General features: G+C 47.3%; 1 protein-coding gene across 2 annotated transcripts in view; it reads left to right on the top strand.

Moving 5' to 3' along the window:
- The first annotated feature begins 1415 nt into the window (after positions 1 to 1415).
- The window catches only part of INPP5A (inositol polyphosphate-5-phosphatase A), a 258020-nt gene continuing 240381 nt past the window's right edge, over positions 1416 to 19054 (top strand). The window contains exon 1 of one of the 2 annotated variants that reach the window (XM_037399594.1): positions 1416 to 1559. In XM_037399594.1, the coding sequence (XP_037255491.1) occupies positions 1485 to 1559 (75 nt within the window). In that variant the 5' untranslated portion in view covers positions 1416 to 1484. The remainder of the gene's footprint in view (positions 1560 to 19054) is intronic. The other variant, XM_037399595.1, reaches the window with a different exon arrangement.

Here is a 19054-nt window from a genome sequence, read left to right as displayed (position 1 = left end):
GTTTTGTGTATTCGTGCAGTTGCTCTTGAATCTAGTTTGGGTTTCCCATTTCCCCCACTCTGCTCAGCAACTACCTGCCCATATCATTCACATGCTTTTTTGACAAGAGCGTCCTCAGCTCCAAAACTTAGCAAGCCCTCTGCAAGCCTCGTAATCTGACCTTCTGCACATTTTGTTCCCATTACTAACCAGCCATGACATATAGATAGTCTTAGGAGCCAGCTGTTTTGCACAGCATAGCAAAGACTGATTTGTCATTTCTCTGGTTTCTTGAGCAAAGTCAGCGATGAGATTCCTCCCGCGACGGGTGGGTTCGCAGGCTGAAGCTTGCTGGGACACTTCCCCGGCTCGGCAGGCCCAGCCGGGCACACTCCCGCACGGGGCCAGATCCTGCCGGGGCGAACAGCCCCTTGTCCGGCACCGCCGGTCACCCTCTGGCCTTCCGCTCCCGGTGACAGCCCTGCTGCAGCGCTGCGGGTTTTCCGCCCTGGGGGCGGCCGTACCCGTTTGCCTAAGCCGGTCAGGCGCACGGGGCCGGATGGGGAGCGGCCGGTGCCCGTACCCGCGGCCGCCGCCCGGGCCGGCTGCCGCTACGCGGGGGTCCGCACCGCCCGCGGCCGCGCTCCCGTTCAGGGCAGACCCCCGGGAGAGGCCCCCGGCTGCCCGGGGGCGCCCGCAGAACCGGCAGCGGGCCCTTTTTCCCCGCAGGAGGCAGCGCCCGGGCAGAGACGTGCCGCCTGCCCCGCCGGGGCGCTGAGCGGCCCGCAGCCCCGCCCGGCCTCGCCGCCCCGGGCACCGGCTGCCGGCCCGGGCCGCGCAGGTGAGCGGCGGCCCCACCCAGCGGGCGGCGTTGCGGGAGCGGCGGCCCAGCCCGGCGCGCTCCGCGGGGACGCGCGGCGGCCGAGCCCCGGGACAGCGCTGCCGGCCGCGTCCCGCGGGGCGCTTCCCCGGGGTGGCGTTGCCCTTTTAAGAGCCGCGCGGGGCCGCTGTGACGTCGCGGGCGCAGAGCCCTAGCCCGGCCCGCCCGCCGCGCCGCCAGAGCCGGGAGCGGTGGCGGCAGCAGCAGCGCGGTACGCGCAGCGCCCGCCCAGCCCAGCCCCGCCGGGGAGCGCCCAGTCCAGCCGCGCCGCAGCAGCCGCCCCGTCCCGCGCCGCCCCATCCCGCCGACCTGCCATGCGCCGCGGCCCGGCGCCAGCCTCCGCCGGCGGGAGCCGTCCCGGCAGCAGCGCGACGGCGACGGCGGCGGCGGGCGAGCGCTGAGCGCCGCGGCCCCGCAGCAGCCGCAGGGCGGCCGGCCCGCCGCGGCGCGAATGTCCGCGGGCTGCCCGCGCCGGGAGGACTCGCCGCCGCCCGCCCGCCCGCGCTGACGGGGCGGGCCAGGCGCCCCGCTCGCCGCAGCGCCCCGCGCCCGCCCCCGGGCTCCCCGCAGCGCCGCCGCTGCCGGCCGCGCTTCCGCCCGCCCGCCCGCCGCCAGCGCCGGCGCCATGGCGGTGAAGGGGGCCGCGGCCGGCGCCGGGGTGCTCCTGGTGACGGCCAACGTCGGGTCCCTCTTTGACGACGTAAGTACCGCGGCCGTGCGCGCCCCGCCGGGGATGTGCGGGGGGGCCGGGGTCTCCGCCGGGCAGCGGGCCGCCGCCCCGCGCCGGTCCTAGCGCCGCCCCCCCTTCCGCGGCTGCCTCCCCGCGCCGGTGCCGGCCGGCCCCGGGTGTCGGTGGGCAGCGCTGCCCGCCGTGGGGGGGTGTGTGGGTGCCGGTGTCCCGGCAAGCCGTCCCGGCGGCCGAAGCGCTTGCCGCGGGGGCTGTGCTGCCTCTGGGAGCGCGGAGCCGGGCGCCGGGAATGCCCGGTGCCGCCGCCGTGCCACTTCCTCGTCGGCGGTGTTGGTTTTGGGGGTGCCGTGCGGTGTCACATCGTCCCAGGCGATTCCGGTCCTTCCTCCCGAAATGTCAGGAGGGCGCGAGCGCTCATTCCCGGGGGGGGCGGAGCGGGTCCTGCCCCGGCGCAACCCTGTCGCGGAGGCTGACCTTCGGCGCTCCCCCGAGATACCTCGCCCCTTGGGACACGAAAATACGGTTTAATTTCTGCTTAGCGTAGTACGCTCCGGCAAACGTTTGGAATATTTCTTATGGTTGCAAAGAAGACTAATGCAACAGTTGATAGAGCTAGTAGTTAAGAAAAGAGAAGAATGCTTCCTTGTAAGTTTGCGTGAATTAAGAGATATTCACAAATATCTGGAATAGCAGCCAGGCTTCTAAACCTGTGCCCGGTGTGAAGTCTGGCACCACTGAACTCAGTGACAAAGCGTTTCTGGAACTAATACTGGTGTGTCACATACCGCAAAGGCAGTATTTGTAGGGGCTTGCAGCTTGTAAAGCAGCAGGGAACTGGGTCCAAACTTGTGCTGTGTGTCACTCCTGCCGTGTGTGTTGGGACTGGCTTTGTTTCGTGCGCCAGCCCTATGCACAAATTGATAAGTGCTCGACAGTAGGTGTGTTGTTTTCGTGATCACCCCCAGTCTTCAAAGTTTGTTTTTGCATCATCTGGAAGGCTGACCTGTAAAGTACACACTTTGATCTGTGTGTAGTCGAAGGGTGCAATTCATCTTTTCACCAAGTTCAGTAAACTTTGACAATTTATCACCGCAGTTATTTTTACACTTAAATGTGTCGATTCATATTAAGTGAGCACTGTGAAAATACTCATTTCGTGATGATTTTCATGATTATGGCCTTAGACTTGTGCAGCATCCATTTGTGAGCGAAGCCACGTGGTGTTCAGTAGGGCAGGTAATTACTGCTGTGTGTTCCTGTTGCCGTTGCTGGAGCCTAAAGACGATGGCTCTGTCTGACCTGAGCCCACTATCTCGTGTAGCGAATGCTGTCGTTCAAAGTGCTCCTGCCTTCTCTTTTGTCTGAGCAACAAAAGCAACAGCTTCAGAGCGGTGTCACTGAAGAAATCCTGTGCTGTCAGACTGAACGATTTCCTGGTTGTTCCTAGTTAGTATTTGAGACTCGCTGGCATTCCTGGAGCGTGTTTCTTGTTTATCGTTCAGTGTGACCAAAGAAAGGAATGCTTCTGCTCTAGCAAGCAACTCCCTTACGATGAAAAATTCAGTTTTCTACAGCAACAAAGCCAGTCTTATTTGGGTATGTTCCGCTGCAGGGTGGGGAATGGAAAGACTGGTCTGAACTTTCGTGATTATGCTTCTGGTTTGTTGCTGTTGGAGTTGGGACTGGTGACTGCCCGGTCAGGTTTCTATAGTAATGTTGGTGTAGTTCAGGCACAGTAAAGATGACATTAGCTTGGTTTGTGGTCTCAGCTTTCGATTTACATGTGGGAGCTGTCAGTGGCTGTTTCTGCTTGTTGGGTCCTTCGTATTCAGCTGAGGAGTAAGTTTCTCTGCTATGACCTAAAGTGATTTCAGTCATGAACAAGGACTCCTGCTTTGATAGTCTTCACCTAAGCTGGGTTGGGAAACGATTTCCAGTTCCTTTTAATCAATTTTTTACAATTCCTGATTTCAAATTTCAGTTGGTGATACATACTTTAACTAAACACCACACTTTAGTAAAATTTTGCTAGACCTCAGGGTAGTATAACAATATGCATTTTCACGACACAGTACAGAAACACCGAGCAGAGGGGATGGTCAAGACTGAGTACCTGCACTAACACAGTCCCACCTTTGCATGGGTCGGGCTTCTGCTCCCCCTTTCCATGCCAGTGAACCCTCACGTGTGGGCTCCACAATGAACCTTTCTCCAACTTGGTTAAAGTAGCCTGAGCAGTGCAGCAACAGCACAACTTGCAGTTTAGATGTGTTTTGTATAAGTACTGTTTACTTGGTGGGCACATGCTGTATGTGCATAGTAGAGACCAGTATTTTATAGAATAATTTAAAATCTCTTTGGTAAATGGGTTTATCTGGGTGGGACAGTCTTTCCTAGATAATGGGTATTGCTGACCTGGCTATACTTTTGGAAAGTGAAGAAGGTTGCTTTTTGTCTTGTTTTGTTTTTCCTTCTCTGACTGCCAGAAGCAAGTTATGATAATATACTGGTTTGCTCCTGCCAGCCATCCGCATCCACTAATAACCTGTTGCAATGGTGACCTGGGAGCTCATGAATAAACATAAACAGTTAACACTGAAAAGGGACTGTGCTGGGTTTTTCATTCCTTGAGTAGTTTTGCTGCTTCATTAAAAAAGTTAACACAGTATAAGATACACAAATATTCTTCCAAGTTTTATGAACATGTGCATCTCATGAATATGAATGCATATGATTTTTGGTACATTCATGTTTTCATAAGCATTTAATGTTTGTCTTACTGTGTAAACATTTCCTGTTTTTATCACAATATACTTTTGCTAACAGAAGATGGAGTTCAGGTTGCTTGTGGGCCACTTCACACACACACACTCTCCCCTGATGCCTTTGCCTGTGGCAGGGGCTTGGACTAGACTATCTTTAAAGGTCCTTTCCAACCCAGAGCATTCTATTATAGGAGCCTCTCCCTCCGCAGTTTCTGTGCTTTCTTTGCTTCCTCTGTCTGCACTGACAGAAAAAAAAAAACGATTTACCTTACAGTGAGCCTACACACTGCAGTGGCCACAGAATCAATCTGTCTGGCACTTCACTGCTTTTACTGTATAGGAAAAAAAAGACAGCACATTAAATTAAAATCCTATCTGCTGTATCCTTTTCATTCTCTTCAGTTACTTTTAAAAGGCTTAACTCTGTTTGGTTTTGCCTGGGACAAAAACCTGGGAGTCAGGTGTGAGCAGCTGGTGTTGGGGCCTGTGAGAGCTGTCAGGCAGCGTGAGCTCATCCTCCCGAGGGCTGTGTGTGGGTGCCTGGCAGAAAGTTGTGCTGATGTCGGCAATAAAATGCCTTGAGCCAAACTGTGGAAAACCCTGCTGAGGACACCCTCAGGCTTGGAGCGATCCTGGCAACTTCTGTGGGACTCTGCTCAGGAGGGTTTTAGGTAGGGTCAGGAGCATTTCATGGCAATGAGAGTACATCAGTGGAGGAGACATTTGGGTTCCACAGCTAGGTCGTGCAGCCCCAAGTGCAGCGTGTTACTGGCCAACGTGCAGAGCAGGCTGGGTTGCAGGTGCCTGGGCACAAGTGGCGGGAGGTGCATCTGTCCTCTGTTCGGGCAGGTCCCCAGCCCTGTCTCAGCGAACGCAGGCGGGCAGCCCCTCTGTCCCTGCCTCCATCCCTCCTGTCTGGCAGATGTCTTGGAGAGGCTGTATGTAGTGGAGAAACTTCTCTTACTGCGCGTTTCATTGTCAGTGCAGCAAAGGAGTTGTGGTTGTTTCTGCTGGATGGAGGCAGATGGAGATCTTTGCAATTCAGTTTTCATTGTTGTCTCAGAGATTTTGTTAGTTGGCTGCATATTTAGCTGGGTGCAGTCACAAATATTGATAAAACACCTTAGTGCTTACACTTGAAAATTGTGTCCTTCTCTGTTTCGGTTTTAGGTGACTAACAATCAGTGTTGTTTAAACCTCTGGATGTAGATCTTTGCCCTAAAGATTTTCAGTATGCCCAGCAGATTTAACTGTGCAAGTTCCACCGTTTCTTCTTGGGTTGGAAAATGGTTCATTTGTTCTGGTTCCTTTCGAAACTGGAATATATGAGCCCAAGTCAGGTATGTACTTCTGAAAATGTTTCCTCTTGTCTTCATGCCACTGAATGTATGTAGCTTTTCTCTAACAGGAGGTTGATGCAGTTCTTAAATTCTCGGGACAAACTTAGGCCAGAATAGAACCATAATAATGACAAGAAAAAGGCAAAAGCTAAACAGAACGTGTAATCTTAGTAGTTAAAAAAAGGAGGGGAGAAAGTAGATTAGGGAATAGCTGTGTGGTGCTAGGGTACAAACACTCAGGATCTTTAAATGACTTAACAGCGTTGCTGTCCTACCTGTGTGTTCTTTGACTATGTAAAATACTAGCCTTTATATGACAGTTGGGGCAGTAAGCTTTCACATTCCCAAGTGGCCTTAACCTACACAACATTCGGGTGAAAGTCTCCCTTTCTCATATAGTACAGAAAGAGGGCAGGGGTGGAATATCTTGTTCTAAGCCCTATTTGTAGCAGTAGTGTTATTGTAAGTAAGTTTCATTGCTTTAATTCTGAGTACAAACTTGGAATATCCTTTACCTCTGTTAAGAGTTGAAGTCTATTAATTGAATTTGAAGTAGTAGTACTTCCCATAATTTTTAAAAGCAGTCTGCTCTTTTAATGGGTTTCCAGGATTCCTTTCCTCTTAGCTCCACCAAGGGAAATGGAAAAGCGAGGAAACATTACGCTGTCAGTAAAAGGCATTTAAATTTGATTGTGATCACAGTGCAGTTGTCTTTTCTTTATCACCTGATTTTAATTTTCCAATCCTGAAACAGTGGGTGTAGTTTTATTTTGATGTTAGATATCTGTGGATTTGGCTGGTATTAGGTAATAATGAAAAGGGGTATTTTTGGCTTTGGGTTTGTTTAGGGTTTTATTTTGCTGGTTTTTGTTCCCTCACCCCTAAATAATTACTTAAATTTTGTGATATATTTGAAGTGTGGTAGGATGGAAAATACATTCATTAGGTTTTGATTTCTGTATAAGTGTTAGGACTAGTATGTTGCAAGTCAAGGCACCCTCTTTTCTTCAAATCTTATCTACCAGATAGAGCGAAAGATAATGTTTGATTCATTGTGATTTTTTAAAAAGATACATTGTTTCACTGCAGAGAAACACTTTTCTCCATCCTTACTGTCAGGCTGTGTTGATGTTACCTGGAGTGGAAAAGAAAACAAGACAAATGTGCTCAGATAAAGGTGTTGCTTCTATGGGGGGTGTTTCTGCCTGATGTGGGGGGGCTGACTGTGGCTGTGGGCACCTCGCTGGCAGGCAGGGATGAGCTCGCACATGTTCTCGGGCCAGGTGAGGGGCAAGAAGGACAGAAACTGGGTAGCTGGAGGAAGAGGGGCAGAGGCAGACAAGCAAGGAGGGCCCTGGTTTGGCCTCACCAGTGGGCTCATGTGCTTTGGAGCAAGCTTCCCCTCTTGCTGTGCTCCCAAAGCTGGCTGGTGCTTGGAGAAGGAGCCCTGGCCATGGATGGGTTGCTCTGGCAGGCCTGAAAGCCCTCCTGGGTGGCTGTCCTGGGGCCTAGCCTGGCGCTTGGCAGCTCTGGCCAGCTGGTGAGGGCACTGTCCCCACACCCTGGTTGTTTATTGCCTTGCTTTCTGTGGTGCTGTAAAATTGCCTGCTCTTAACTGAGGGCTTCCATTTTAGGAATACATACTCAAGCGATAACGTAGAAGGCCAACAAAAAAGTGTTTTTCAGTGTTCTCTATTATGGGAACCCTAAAAATAAGTAGCGCTAATTACTCTTTTATCTGTTCGTGCACTCCTCACTTCCTATTTTCTGGTTTTTTTGGTGTCTTCTTTCTGATACTAATTTTCTGTTGTGTGAGTGCCACTGGTACTTTCTTAAACATTGTTGCTGTCTTCTTTGGTTTTCTATGGCAGAATCTCAAATCAATGTTTTTCTTACAGTTTCTGCTGTACTCATGCTTATGCTGTTTTCTAGGAGACTAACTCTTGTTTTATTCAATTCTAAACACCCTTTGCAGGAGGTGAAATTTCAAGGTGGACTAGAATTTGGTACTACCTACAACTTCTTGAGCTATGTGAAAATGATGATGGGGAGGAGAAAGCTGTATTATAGCCCTTTGCAGTGCTTGTGCATTTGAAAATTTTTAGAGGGATCAGCTGTATCTTGAGAATGAAATTGTTGGTAACGCATTACCAGCAGGATACAGCTGTTGGCCCAGATGTGCAACTGAACAAAGCTGAGTGGTGGCTTGACATAATGATGTCTGGCTGCTGTCTCTTGCTTTGTGTGTAGTTCTTAATCTGCTGCTGTGAAAAGGTGTTTTGATTTCAAACTCCTTTGCTACCTCTTGTTTCCTGCTATTTCTGTGACCAGGCATGAGCTCAGGGACACGTGTGCGGACAGCTGAAGTGACTTGGGCAGGACGGTGGAGCTGTACCAGCAGGAATGCCCGTGCCGGTCTCTGTTGCTCACGTGCTGCAACTGTTGGTGCTCCTGCTTTGAAAAAGCTGTAGGATAGTTGTGGGGAGGACTGAACCAGTTTGTAGCTCTTTCTTCACTTGGTCTTTAGGTAGGTGCTAGCATCAAATATGTACAGCACACAGTTTTGACAAGGTCTTCCCTAAATCATTCACAGCCTGCTTGAAGAAGATCTAAATACTCATGCTGATTTATGGCTTCCTAGGTGTCAGCTTCCCAAGTAATTCAGCTCTTAGCATCCCTAGCTTAGGCTAAAGATGGCACAGCAGTGTGTGCTGGTGAGGTTAATTGTAACCAGTGCACCCACTCCGGAGTATCCTCCTGCCGGGCTTTGTGCTGTGGTCCATGGTGCTTCCTCCATGGGCTTCTGTGGTGACTGCACAGGTCCTGCTCACAACCAGCCCTTGTCTCTCAGCCCCCGAAGGTTTAATAAGCAGTAAGAGCTGAGGGTGAGTTGCAGAGCAAATTCCCCTCTTAAGTATAAATGAGAATCAAGACCCGAAGCAGTCATGCACTAGAGCAGGGACACACTGTTGTACGTCTGCAGACTTGTAAAATTTAAAAGCTCTTTTCTAATTAGCTGAAGATGATTGGAGCAGTAATAGTACAGGCAAGACAGAGGGTGGGAATTTTCCCCCAAGATGGAGTTGTACGCTTTAAAAAAAATGAGTTTTTTATTTAACAAAAAATAAGCGTTTTTCTTTTTAGCGGGTATTTTTACAATTCTCTGAACAAAAGAGTTCTAATTAGGAGCTTGTACAGTGTTTAGCTTCCCTTAAGCAGGAAACTCAGAAGATTATCTTGTAGACCATCTTTCTTCTCCTTTTGATTAAGTGTTATCATTAACAGCAAGAGCACATGTTTACATGAGGAAGTAATAGTGGCAAAGTGCATTATATAATTACAGTTTTCTGTTAATGTGGTTTTATAGCAGGCAGAGTAGAGCTAGCATTTTGTAACCTGCTGGGTTTTCACAAACTGCCAGTGTATCAGTCTGATGGTTTAAGAGGATTTAATTCCCAAAATATTTGAATATGAAATTATGCAGTGGGAATAGGATACCGTAGGAAGAATGCTTTACATGTGAATCTGTGAGTTTATTAGCTTGTATGAGCACTCTTGCAAGGGTCAAATTCAAAGTTTTTCTTGCTGTTTCAAAGTTCTCATTGTGAATTTTCTTACCAGAGAGTTTGACTTCAAAGTAGGTTGCACACAGATACCAGTCAAGCTCTCAGACTTCATGATTTTTCTAAAAGGCTGATCAGTTGTTTACTTTCTCTCTTTCCCTTTTCTGTTATTTATTTCATCATACTGTTTACATCTTCTACCCCCCTGCAAATGTATTTTCTCTTTTTATCTCAAATACTTTCTTTCCCTTTCTTACACTGCATATATTTACCTCCTCCTGAAAGCTCTCCCCTTATTGCTCACTTATTATTTGAAGTGAGGATGTCACTGAGAAAAGTAGCCTTTTCATTTGCAGTTTTGCATGTGTCTCAAAAGCGATCAGGAAGGAGAGTTCTGTTCCCCTGAACGTGTTGTTCACTGCCCCTTGAAGAAGAACTGTTCAGCTACAATTGGGACTGAATGCATATGGGAGGCATCAGATTTATTAATGCACATCTTCAGGGCCCAGGGGCATGCCAGGTAACACGCCTGTTAAAGACAGAGCCAGGACAATGTACTTCCAGTGAAGTAACTCACTTGTTTTAAAACTGTTCCACATGGAGCTTTATCTTGGGTTTTGAAATGTTGCACTGCCTTTAATGCAATGGGTGTCTTGCTCTCTGTCGAAGAGGCAATTCCACAAGGTTAAATTCAAGGTCTCTTCTTAACCAGGGCAGACCAACATGCTATTCCTTGGTATCCGTGTGAGAAAACAAAATCAAATGACTCAACTACCTTGGAAGACAGACTGGCTGAAAGTATGAGCTCTGGGAGTTGTCTCCTTTCCACCCCCTGCCCAGAAGACCAGCTGCTTTGGTCAAAGCTTTACCTTGTCCTCTGCCCTTAAACTCTTACCTTAATTTGGAAAAAAAAATGGAAAAAGGCAGGCAGACAGGTCAGACTGCCAGCCAGCTGTATGCTTTTAGAATGTGGAAGTTCTAAAAATATATCTACATTATTGTAGTCTAATACTTTACGCAGTGTTTTCTAACCATCTTTGACTTTCTTGGTAGAGAATAGGAAATGGTCACAGAAAAGCAAGACTTTTTGCCTTGGATGACTGCTTGAATGACCTGTCACAGTCATTTAGCATCCTCCTTACATCTTTGTTACTTAAGTGGCAAGGCATCTTCCCCTGATGAAAGTTCCAGGGAAATACGTTATTTCATATTGTGGAAAAGTTCAGGTTGAGCACAGTAATCATCAGATGGGGGAAGAGTGAATATTAAAAGTAAAATGTTTATTTTACTGCCTTTTTTCCAATGGTATATAGTAGTTATTCAACACTTCTAGCGCTATTTTCATTATTCATACATCATTCTTTATTGTAGATGTACTATTTAATTGTTTTCATTTTTAATGTTATTGGAAAGGCTATTAAAGCATTTATTGACAGCAAACAAAAGTGATCATTGCTTTTATATGATGATATATATTTTGAAGTCAGATATAATTGATTGTTTTCATTATTGTCTTCAGGTTGTTAAGCACTTGTCTTCACAAGTCAGTCAGCTTTAACAGATAATATCCGTGAAAGCAGAACATTAAAACTAAGAAAAGTAATTAAAAAAACCCCATGACAACACTGCAAGTTTTCTCTGGTGGTATAGGTAGCTTATGTGCCGATTCAAATGGCTTTTAGGTGATACGACTGTTACTGATACCTGGATATTTAACAAACGTTAACCCAGCTCGAGACCTGCGTGCTTGTAACTTGAGGTGATACAGCAGCTGAGGGATGCAGTTACAAGTGCAACAGGAAGAACTTTCCTTTCACGTTGTGGTTTGTGACTGGAAGGATTTTCACTTCAAGTTTTGGTTTGTCCTCAGTAAAACATCTTCTGGTCTTTTCCTGCACCTTTTCCCCAATCAATGGAAAGATATCCTGCCTATGTTTCTTGCCAAATAGATGTTTTTAAATGCCCTGCTGTTCTTACCTTTTCAGTCTCCTCAGTTTTCCCTGGTTTTACCTCTGTTTCTTTTCTTATACAGTTTGTAGTCAGAAATTCCTGCAAGTAGAAGCTTTAGTATGACATGAAATTGTAGCAGGCATAGAAAAAGCCCATAAGCTGAAAAAACCAGCCTGATCAGGAGCAGCACGGTGATGATATGGTGCAGTGTATGGGCCTGCCTCCTGCCTGCAGTGCCCGGTGGGGCTGGGGCTGGTCAGTGCTGGGTGCGAGGAGTGGCAGCCCCCGGCCTTGGGGCCAGGCCTTGCTCAGGGAAGGGGAGCCCTGACCTCCCCCGCGCACATTTGCCCGTTTGTCTTGCCTTTGCCCATGCCTGCCGTCTGTGCTGGAGGCTGCAGGCAGCCGGCCGGCCCTCAGCCACCCTTCGGTGGGCTGCACTCCGTAAAATGAGCTCCCAGGCCGAGCTGGGGTGTGCAGGAGGGCCTGACCTGGCTGCCTGCCTCTGGGCCAGGCCTCGCTGGCCCTCCTGCAGCACCCAGTGGGAGCCACGGCCCTGGCACTTCCGGAGCGCTGTGGCTTGGGGTCGCATGGTGGCAACCCGTAGAGGGGTCCGGCTCCTGGAGTCAGGCTGTAGCCTGTGGGATCCAGGGGGCCCATTGCCTCTGGGTCATCCAGGGGCGAAAGCTGTTGGGTGGGGGGGCTGGCCTTGCCCCCTCCCTCAGGATGGCGGGGCAGGTGGCCTGGGGACGTGCCAGTGAGGTGAGCGGAGAAGGAGCATTCATGTGAGCAGGCAGTGCAGCATGGCGGTGACGGGGTCATCAGGTGTTTTCCTTCCCTACAGAATCAATCCACTTGCTCAGCTGAGGTGCAGGAGACCTCAGTCATCCTAAGTGAGCCTGTTTGTAGAGTTTTTAAAAAAGTATCTGGAATTGCCTACTGTTTTCAAAGCCTGCTTGCTGCTCATCAGCCAGCTCCAGAAGTGCTAGCAGCATGGCATTTAGTCACTGGGAGGAACCCACCAGTCGCCAGAGAGCCAGAATTCAAAAATGTTCATTTGTGAATGGTTTGCTGGTGCACATACAGAAACTGTGCACTTCTCTTTTCAGGGATGTAGGAGTAAAGTATACTGAATGGTACTGAAAAGAGGTTGTTTTGGTATTTTTCTTTGCAATAGAAAATAAGTGCTGTTAAATTAAATTCAAATTTAGAACCCATAGGGTGTTAGATTGCAGAACTCATGGCTGCAGGTGGCTGTATGGGGACACCAGTAACTGACACAGTTCAAAGCAGGACTGCATGCCTGTGTTGTAGAGAAGCAGTGCAGCAAGTGCCCAGGAAAAACCTGGAGAAAAAAAATAACTGCTTCAGGATAAAAATGTTTTCTAGTCATTAGGGAGGAAGGTGGTTTGACAGTGGGAATGCTGGTGTAGGCTATGGAAATCAGGTTCAGTTTGTGTTCAGCCTCAGGCATCCTGTGTGACCCTGGGCAAGTGGCACCAGATACCCCGGGCAGTTGACACCTCAAACTGCAACCAAAGGCATTCCTGTGCTTGTGACAGGCTGTGGACACCGCATCCTGGTTCTCCCTCTGAAAACTGGAGGATTTTAGAAGGATGCTGTGAAGGTCATGCAGCTGAAGACCATAAGGTGGACAGCCAAGATGGCACGCAAGCAGGTCAGAGTAGCTTTTCAGCCAGAGCAGGCTGTGCAATGTTTCTCTCTTAAAGTCTAGGCTGTGTGCCAGAGTCCAGCGGTGAGCAATCAGGAGTAACCGGATGGTGTGGGTCATGGGTGAGACCAGGATGATGGCTCATTCTTTCCCCTTTATTTTGAGGAAGGCAGAGGAGCACCACGTGCCATCTTCAACACAGCTTGTATGGGCATGCACCACATCTTATTACTGGAGAAGTTCCTGGCTAAACAAAGGCTTAGTTAATACAGGCTATGTGAGCATTCTGCTTAGTGAGAGGTTCCTTTGGTTTATGCAAGCTCAAATGAATGACAAAACTAGCTCTTTAGATAGGCTTTAGAAGAAAAAGTCTATACTTACGGGAGTGAGTAAAAGCAGGGAAAGATGCTCTGTCTCTGTCTGCATTTTGGTAAGGCTTGCCAAGGCTGTTTACGGGACATTACGTAATGTCACCTGTCTCAGATCTCATTAAAAGGCTTCACTAGCATACTGCAGAAGGAGTGGCCGATCACAGACATTAATTACCATGGGAACATGCCATATCCAAAACTTGTTTGTTGTACTGTGCACAAGATAGAGCTGCCTCTACTTGTTCTCTCTTAGTTTTCCAGTTTCCATTGCATTCTTGAAAAGAGATTTCTTTTTTTATTATTATTTATTTTTTTAAATTGCCCTTGAACGTGTCGGCAGCCCACTGCATGTTATGGATATGCTCTTCGGAGCAACTATGTACTGTGCTGTTAGCTACTGCGGTGCTAGCAGTGCTGAACAGTGAGCAGCAGGCAGGCTTTGTGAGCAGGACGTAATTCTGAAGTCTTTCGTTAAAGCCTTTTAAGTGATCCTGTGGGAGCTTTTTTGAAGTTAGGGTTTTTTTTGTTTTTCTGGTGTGGCAAACTCCCTAATTTTAGAGGCTTTACCAATCCCAGTGGGAAAAGCAAAGCTAGTTTTCCCATAGGAACATCTTGGAAATGTATGCTTGAACTATCTTTGGCAGTGTTTATTTACGTGTCAAAAGAAATTGTTCAAAAAATCACTTGAGGGAATTCTGTATTTACTAAGTACTATCAGCCGGCATTAGCTATATTTTAATTACTTCAGAGTTCTTGTTTAATTTCAGAATTCTGGGGACAGAATTCCTGCTTTTCTTGGAGTAACTGGCAGTGAAGAACTTTACATGTAATGTTGGGCAGACAGCTATCGTTGGATCTGTTATTGCAGCAGATTCACACAAAGAAGGTTCCTTTTGACAAAAGCACTGGCTGTTTGTGTTCCTGATCTCATAATTCAAAATGTTGTTTAAAACAGCTGTTCAAAGTGAAAGTGTTGGTCTAGAATTCCTATCCCGCTTTTTATTGGAGGAAGAAATGAAATAACTTTTTTTTAAAAAAAATTTAGTTGTAAACTTCAAATATTGCCTGGCACATTAAGGAGTCAAGAATTAGATGGAACGTATGATAGGACCAACGTGCTCACTTCAGAGAACTGGATGTCACCCAAGAATCTTCTGCTAAAGCAAGTTTGTGCTTATGAACTGGCAATGTTGTTTTTCTGGGCTGGGAGGACAGACCTTATCTAGGCTTGGCTGCTTGCAAGACCATGAAGCCAATTCTGATTTGTCTTGTGGGATAGCAATTTTTAGCAAAAGGGAAGCAAGCCTTTTCTCTTCAGCTATCCTTACTAAATATTAAAGTACTTGTGATTTATGACCGCTGTGTGCCTTTTACTCATCTCAACAACCAAAGATCTGAAATATCATTTAGGGAAAAAGGGGGAAGGGGCTGATGCCATGTGGATCTACTTGTTCTTATAGGCTATCGGTGCCATTGTAGTTTTGCTGAAGTGAGTGAGTGAAAAGTACATTTTATGCCAGGATCAATAAAGGCAGCTGTGGAAGCCAGGTGAAGGCATATGTCCTTGACTAAGTAGGTGGGATTTTGGTGTGAGGCTTGCTTGCGTTGCTTAAAATAATAACTTTTGCCAAGCTAATTGGTTTTTCATTTGTATGTGAATATTTGGTGTTGTACAATGAAAATCCATATTAAACAGATAGAAGGTTTTATTTACGTTAAGTTCAGAGCAATGCAAGAAAAGTACACAAGGAAACACCTTTCTGCTGCAAGGGTGGCCGAGCACTGGCACAGGTTGCCCAGAGAGGTTGTGGGCTCTTTGCCCTTGGAAGCATTCAAAAGCCACCTGGATGTGGTCTGGGGCAGCTGACCCTGGGTGACCTTGTTTGAGCAGAGGGTTGGACCAGGTGACCTTTACTTGAAGCAGCCGGTGACTATACAGCCAGACATCATGCTTGCCGCCAACCTGTGCCCCTCCCTGTGTTTTGTTGTTGCTGAGCCATTGCCTGTTGCTTTCCTGCACTTGCAGAAGACAACTTTCTACTTCTCAGTCCATGTTTTTGTGGCAAATCCTCATTCACTTTTTATCTGCTTTTCTGTTATGGACATAGACCATTTCTGAATGCTTTGGGGAGTAACTTTGGTCCAGGAGCTGGAACATGTGCGTGCTTTCCTGAAGGTGTGGGGAAATGGTCACGCTGTCAGTCAGCTTACAAAGCTTCTCTAACTCTTCTGAAAGCTTCCTCACATGCTTTACTAGTGTGCTGAAACTGAAGTCTCTAAGTCGGGTTTTCAGCTCTGATTGGGGTTTTTTATTTGCTTTTCTACTGACATTTCAGTATCAAATAAACATGCTGTTCCTGATTACTTGAACTGGAAAGGTGGTAGAAGCACAGGAGCCAGAAGACAGTTACAAGTGACTGAGAGGCTAAGAGAAGGGATACTGCAGAGTTCACTAGCAGCTGATGGCTATGATATTTACCCCAAACAAAGTAATGGCAAAGGTGCACAATGGGAAGTGATTAGATAGCGGAACAGCTGCTTGGCTTATGTGTTTCTATTTTATCTACTGCTGTTTGCCGTATTACTTTTTGTTACTTGAAACATGATTGGTCCAAAGAACTGAGCTGTGAACTGGGAAGAGATGTTGTCATAGTACAGAAAGGAGGAAAAAAAAAAAGTATTCCTCTTCTTGTCTACATTTTTGTTCAGTCACCTGGTAGTGTAAGGCAAGATGACCTGCCATTCATATTTGCAGTAATTGATCTGCATGGTCAGAGTGTAGAGAGTAAAGCTTCTGCCAATATTTTAAAAATCTCTGCATCACTTCTGAGAAACGGTGTGTCCGCTCTGTTCGCTGGGCTGTACAGAGGTGTTCGCCTCAAGCCATGGAGGTGTGTTGTGGAGTTTAGCTCGGTTTGCTCACCACGTTCACCACAAGCAGGACTGGGCATGCCTGGTGTGGTGAGGCTGCCCAGCATCGCCTCCAGCAGCAGGGCAGGTTTAGACCCTTCCCTCTGCCGAGAAGAATTCCATACCTGATCTCAAATTTGACTGCTGTGTGGCTTAGTGATGTCACCTAATTCACAGCTGTGTCCCAGTCCTGTCTCTCTCCTTTTCCCTGCTGTGGAGAGCTGCCATGTGCTGGGTGTAGGTGCTCCAGGGTAGCAGGGCCACGAAAGGCTGGGGAGGGCGTGCAGCCCCCTGGGGGCAGCGGTTGCCAGCTGAGGCTGTCCTGGCCACGAAAGCTCACAGGTGGTTTCCTGGGGAGCTGGGGACAGCACAGGCAGATGTGCAGGTTTTGAGGATGCTCTGGGTTGCAGAGGAGGGCAAGGCTGGTGGTGTCTCTCAAGGCTGCGGGTATTCACAGCACTGTCTCTCCTCTCTTCCGTCTCTGAGCTCAGTGCTTGAATCTCGGCTGTTCTCCTGCAGGTTTTGCAACCCCTGGCAGCTGTCACCCAACCACCCCTGGCAAGTCTTCTGGCTGCTGCAGATGGAAGGAGAGAGAGAAGGCAAAATACTTCAGCAGTCCTTGAGAGCAGGGCTTTCTGCTGCTGTCACGGACAACTTCTGCAGTTCATGTAAGGGGCTTTCCAGTGCAGCAGCAGCAGGATGGAGAGGTGCAGAGAAGAGGAGTGTAAGGGTCAGGGTGTGGGGGAGCTGACCCTCCCCTGCTTTGGGGGGGGGGGGGGGGGAGTCCTGTGCTCCACTGCTCCCAGTCCGTCACTCCCTGGGGCTTCTGCTTCACCTCTGCCTTGTTCTGGTTTATCTCTGCTAAGGGGCTCTCCCCAAGCAGGTGCATGAGTCCTGCAGTACTGGGTCAGCAGAGGCTGGAGGAGCGAGTGCTTCACCGCACATCTCACCCTGGAGCAGGGAAGTTCATGGAGTGGGATGTGCTGGAGGCAGACAGATAGTTTTGAAGTTCAGAGGCAATTCTGAAGCTTGTGGGTGTTTCATAGGAAGGGATGTTCCCAAAATCTTCATTAGGAAAACGCATTGTGCTTTTCCTTAGTCAGTAACCTGCAAGTAGAAAGCATTTTTGCAGCTATGTGAATTCTTTGTTGGAGGAGTCTGTCTTATCTGCTGCTGGAGGTTGACAGGCATGGTTTTATCCTGAAAGCCTGTGCAGGGCTGTATTCTGAAGACAAAAGCAGTGGGGGGACCCAGTCATGCTACGCACCATAAATGCACAGAAGGCTGCTCTGTTCTGAGTAGTTTGTGGGTTTTAGGTTCAGCTCCTGCAGGGGGATCCAGAAGTGGGGACAATGAACACTGTCCATCCTCCTCTACTCCAGGCCTATTTAAAATCACTTCATTTCACTGGACTGTCACACAAATACAGAAATCTTAATGAATATGCTGGATAAGAGACATTTGTTTAAAAAACAAACAAACAAAAAAGCCCACCACCAAAAAACTCTACACAAAAAACAAACCCACCCCAAATAAACAAACCAACCAAAACCCCAAACACATACCACCACCACCCAAAACAACAACAACAAAAAATCAAAAAAAACCCCAAAACCCCCAAATCCCCAGTTAAAAGTTAGTGCTGCGTAGCCTCATACTTGGAGGGAATACTGTTACTGCATTTGCTTCCAAATACAAGAATAAACCTATGGTGAATTTCCTTTAGCGCTGGTGAAAAGCTAGCTTTGCTGAGGAGTCTGTAAATACTTGGATCACTTAACTATGTTCCTTAAAGCTTTTGTTGAAAGTTGGAAAATGTTAGATAGCACTTTTAACTATGTTTGCTTGAAATCTACTGGTACTGAGATTTCCTTGCATGATATCATCCTACAGGGAAATTTCTCTAGCCGCTCTGGATTTTTGGAAGGTTCAGTTGTATTTTAAATAGTTGAAAAATGTGAAGACATTATCTGGAGATCTCAGCAGAACTGAAGTTCTTACGTTGTCTTCCTAGCACTTCTTCCTAAACCTCTTAATTAAATATGTGAACTTAAAAGCTCTAAGAAAATGGAAATAGCTGATTATTCTCATTAAATGAGTATATAAAGAAGTGGTAAAACTTCTGAAGAGTTTTTTTAATGTAGGAATTTCAATAACATTTCTGAAATGTGACATTCATACAGACAGTTTATTAGACTGTTCTGTGTGTTCTGTTTCATGCTTTTCCTTGCTTAAAATGGGTATTTTCCCCTTAATAGTATATTCAAAGATAAAGAATGGGAAGTTTATGGTGTCACTATGTATGCTAATAGTACAGGAAGCCCATGGACACCTCTACTTTATTTCTCTGATGTTTCTGAACAATGTATTACTTTAATTTCTGTGCCCAGTCTGATGTATAGAATTTTAAGTATAATCTTGTGTTTTGCAAAATAACTGTGGCATTGTGCAAGTATTTTTCTCTAGAGCAATAAGCAAATCATAACATGAAAATGCAAGTAGATGGATCTAAAACAAATTTGAAATTGGGGGCTTTACTTTAGTTGACTTTGCCACATCTATCTAAACACTAGCTGTGACGTACTGTGGGGAGCCAAATGTGTGCTTTTTCCAAATAATTTAAGTAACCATGAATTCAAATGGCATTCTTTAATTCATTTTGGAAATAGATGTTATCAGGTCTCTGAGAAGAGGTGGTACAAACTGTGTTCCTCTTGAAGTGCTCAGTTCTGTATCAGAGGGAAAATACTGTTTTGAGTACTGTGTTTGGAGTACTGAGACCTTTGAATAAAAGGTCTCCTCACAGATCAATGTACCGGAGTGATTTGCCTTTTCAGAGAACTGTGGCCCTTGCCTGTTCCTGGAAAGTTTATAGACTGCTTCACTTCCTTCAAAGGTGGAAAGCAAGCTGAATGAATATTGGGGGGAAAGTATGTCTA

The sequence above is a fragment of the Falco rusticolus genome, chromosome 9 (genome assembly GCF_015220075.1).
Source record: "Falco rusticolus isolate bFalRus1 chromosome 9, bFalRus1.pri, whole genome shotgun sequence".
NCBI lineage: Eukaryota > Metazoa > Chordata > Aves > Falconiformes > Falconidae > Falco > Falco rusticolus.
This window is presented reverse-complemented; position numbering and strand designations above follow the sequence as displayed.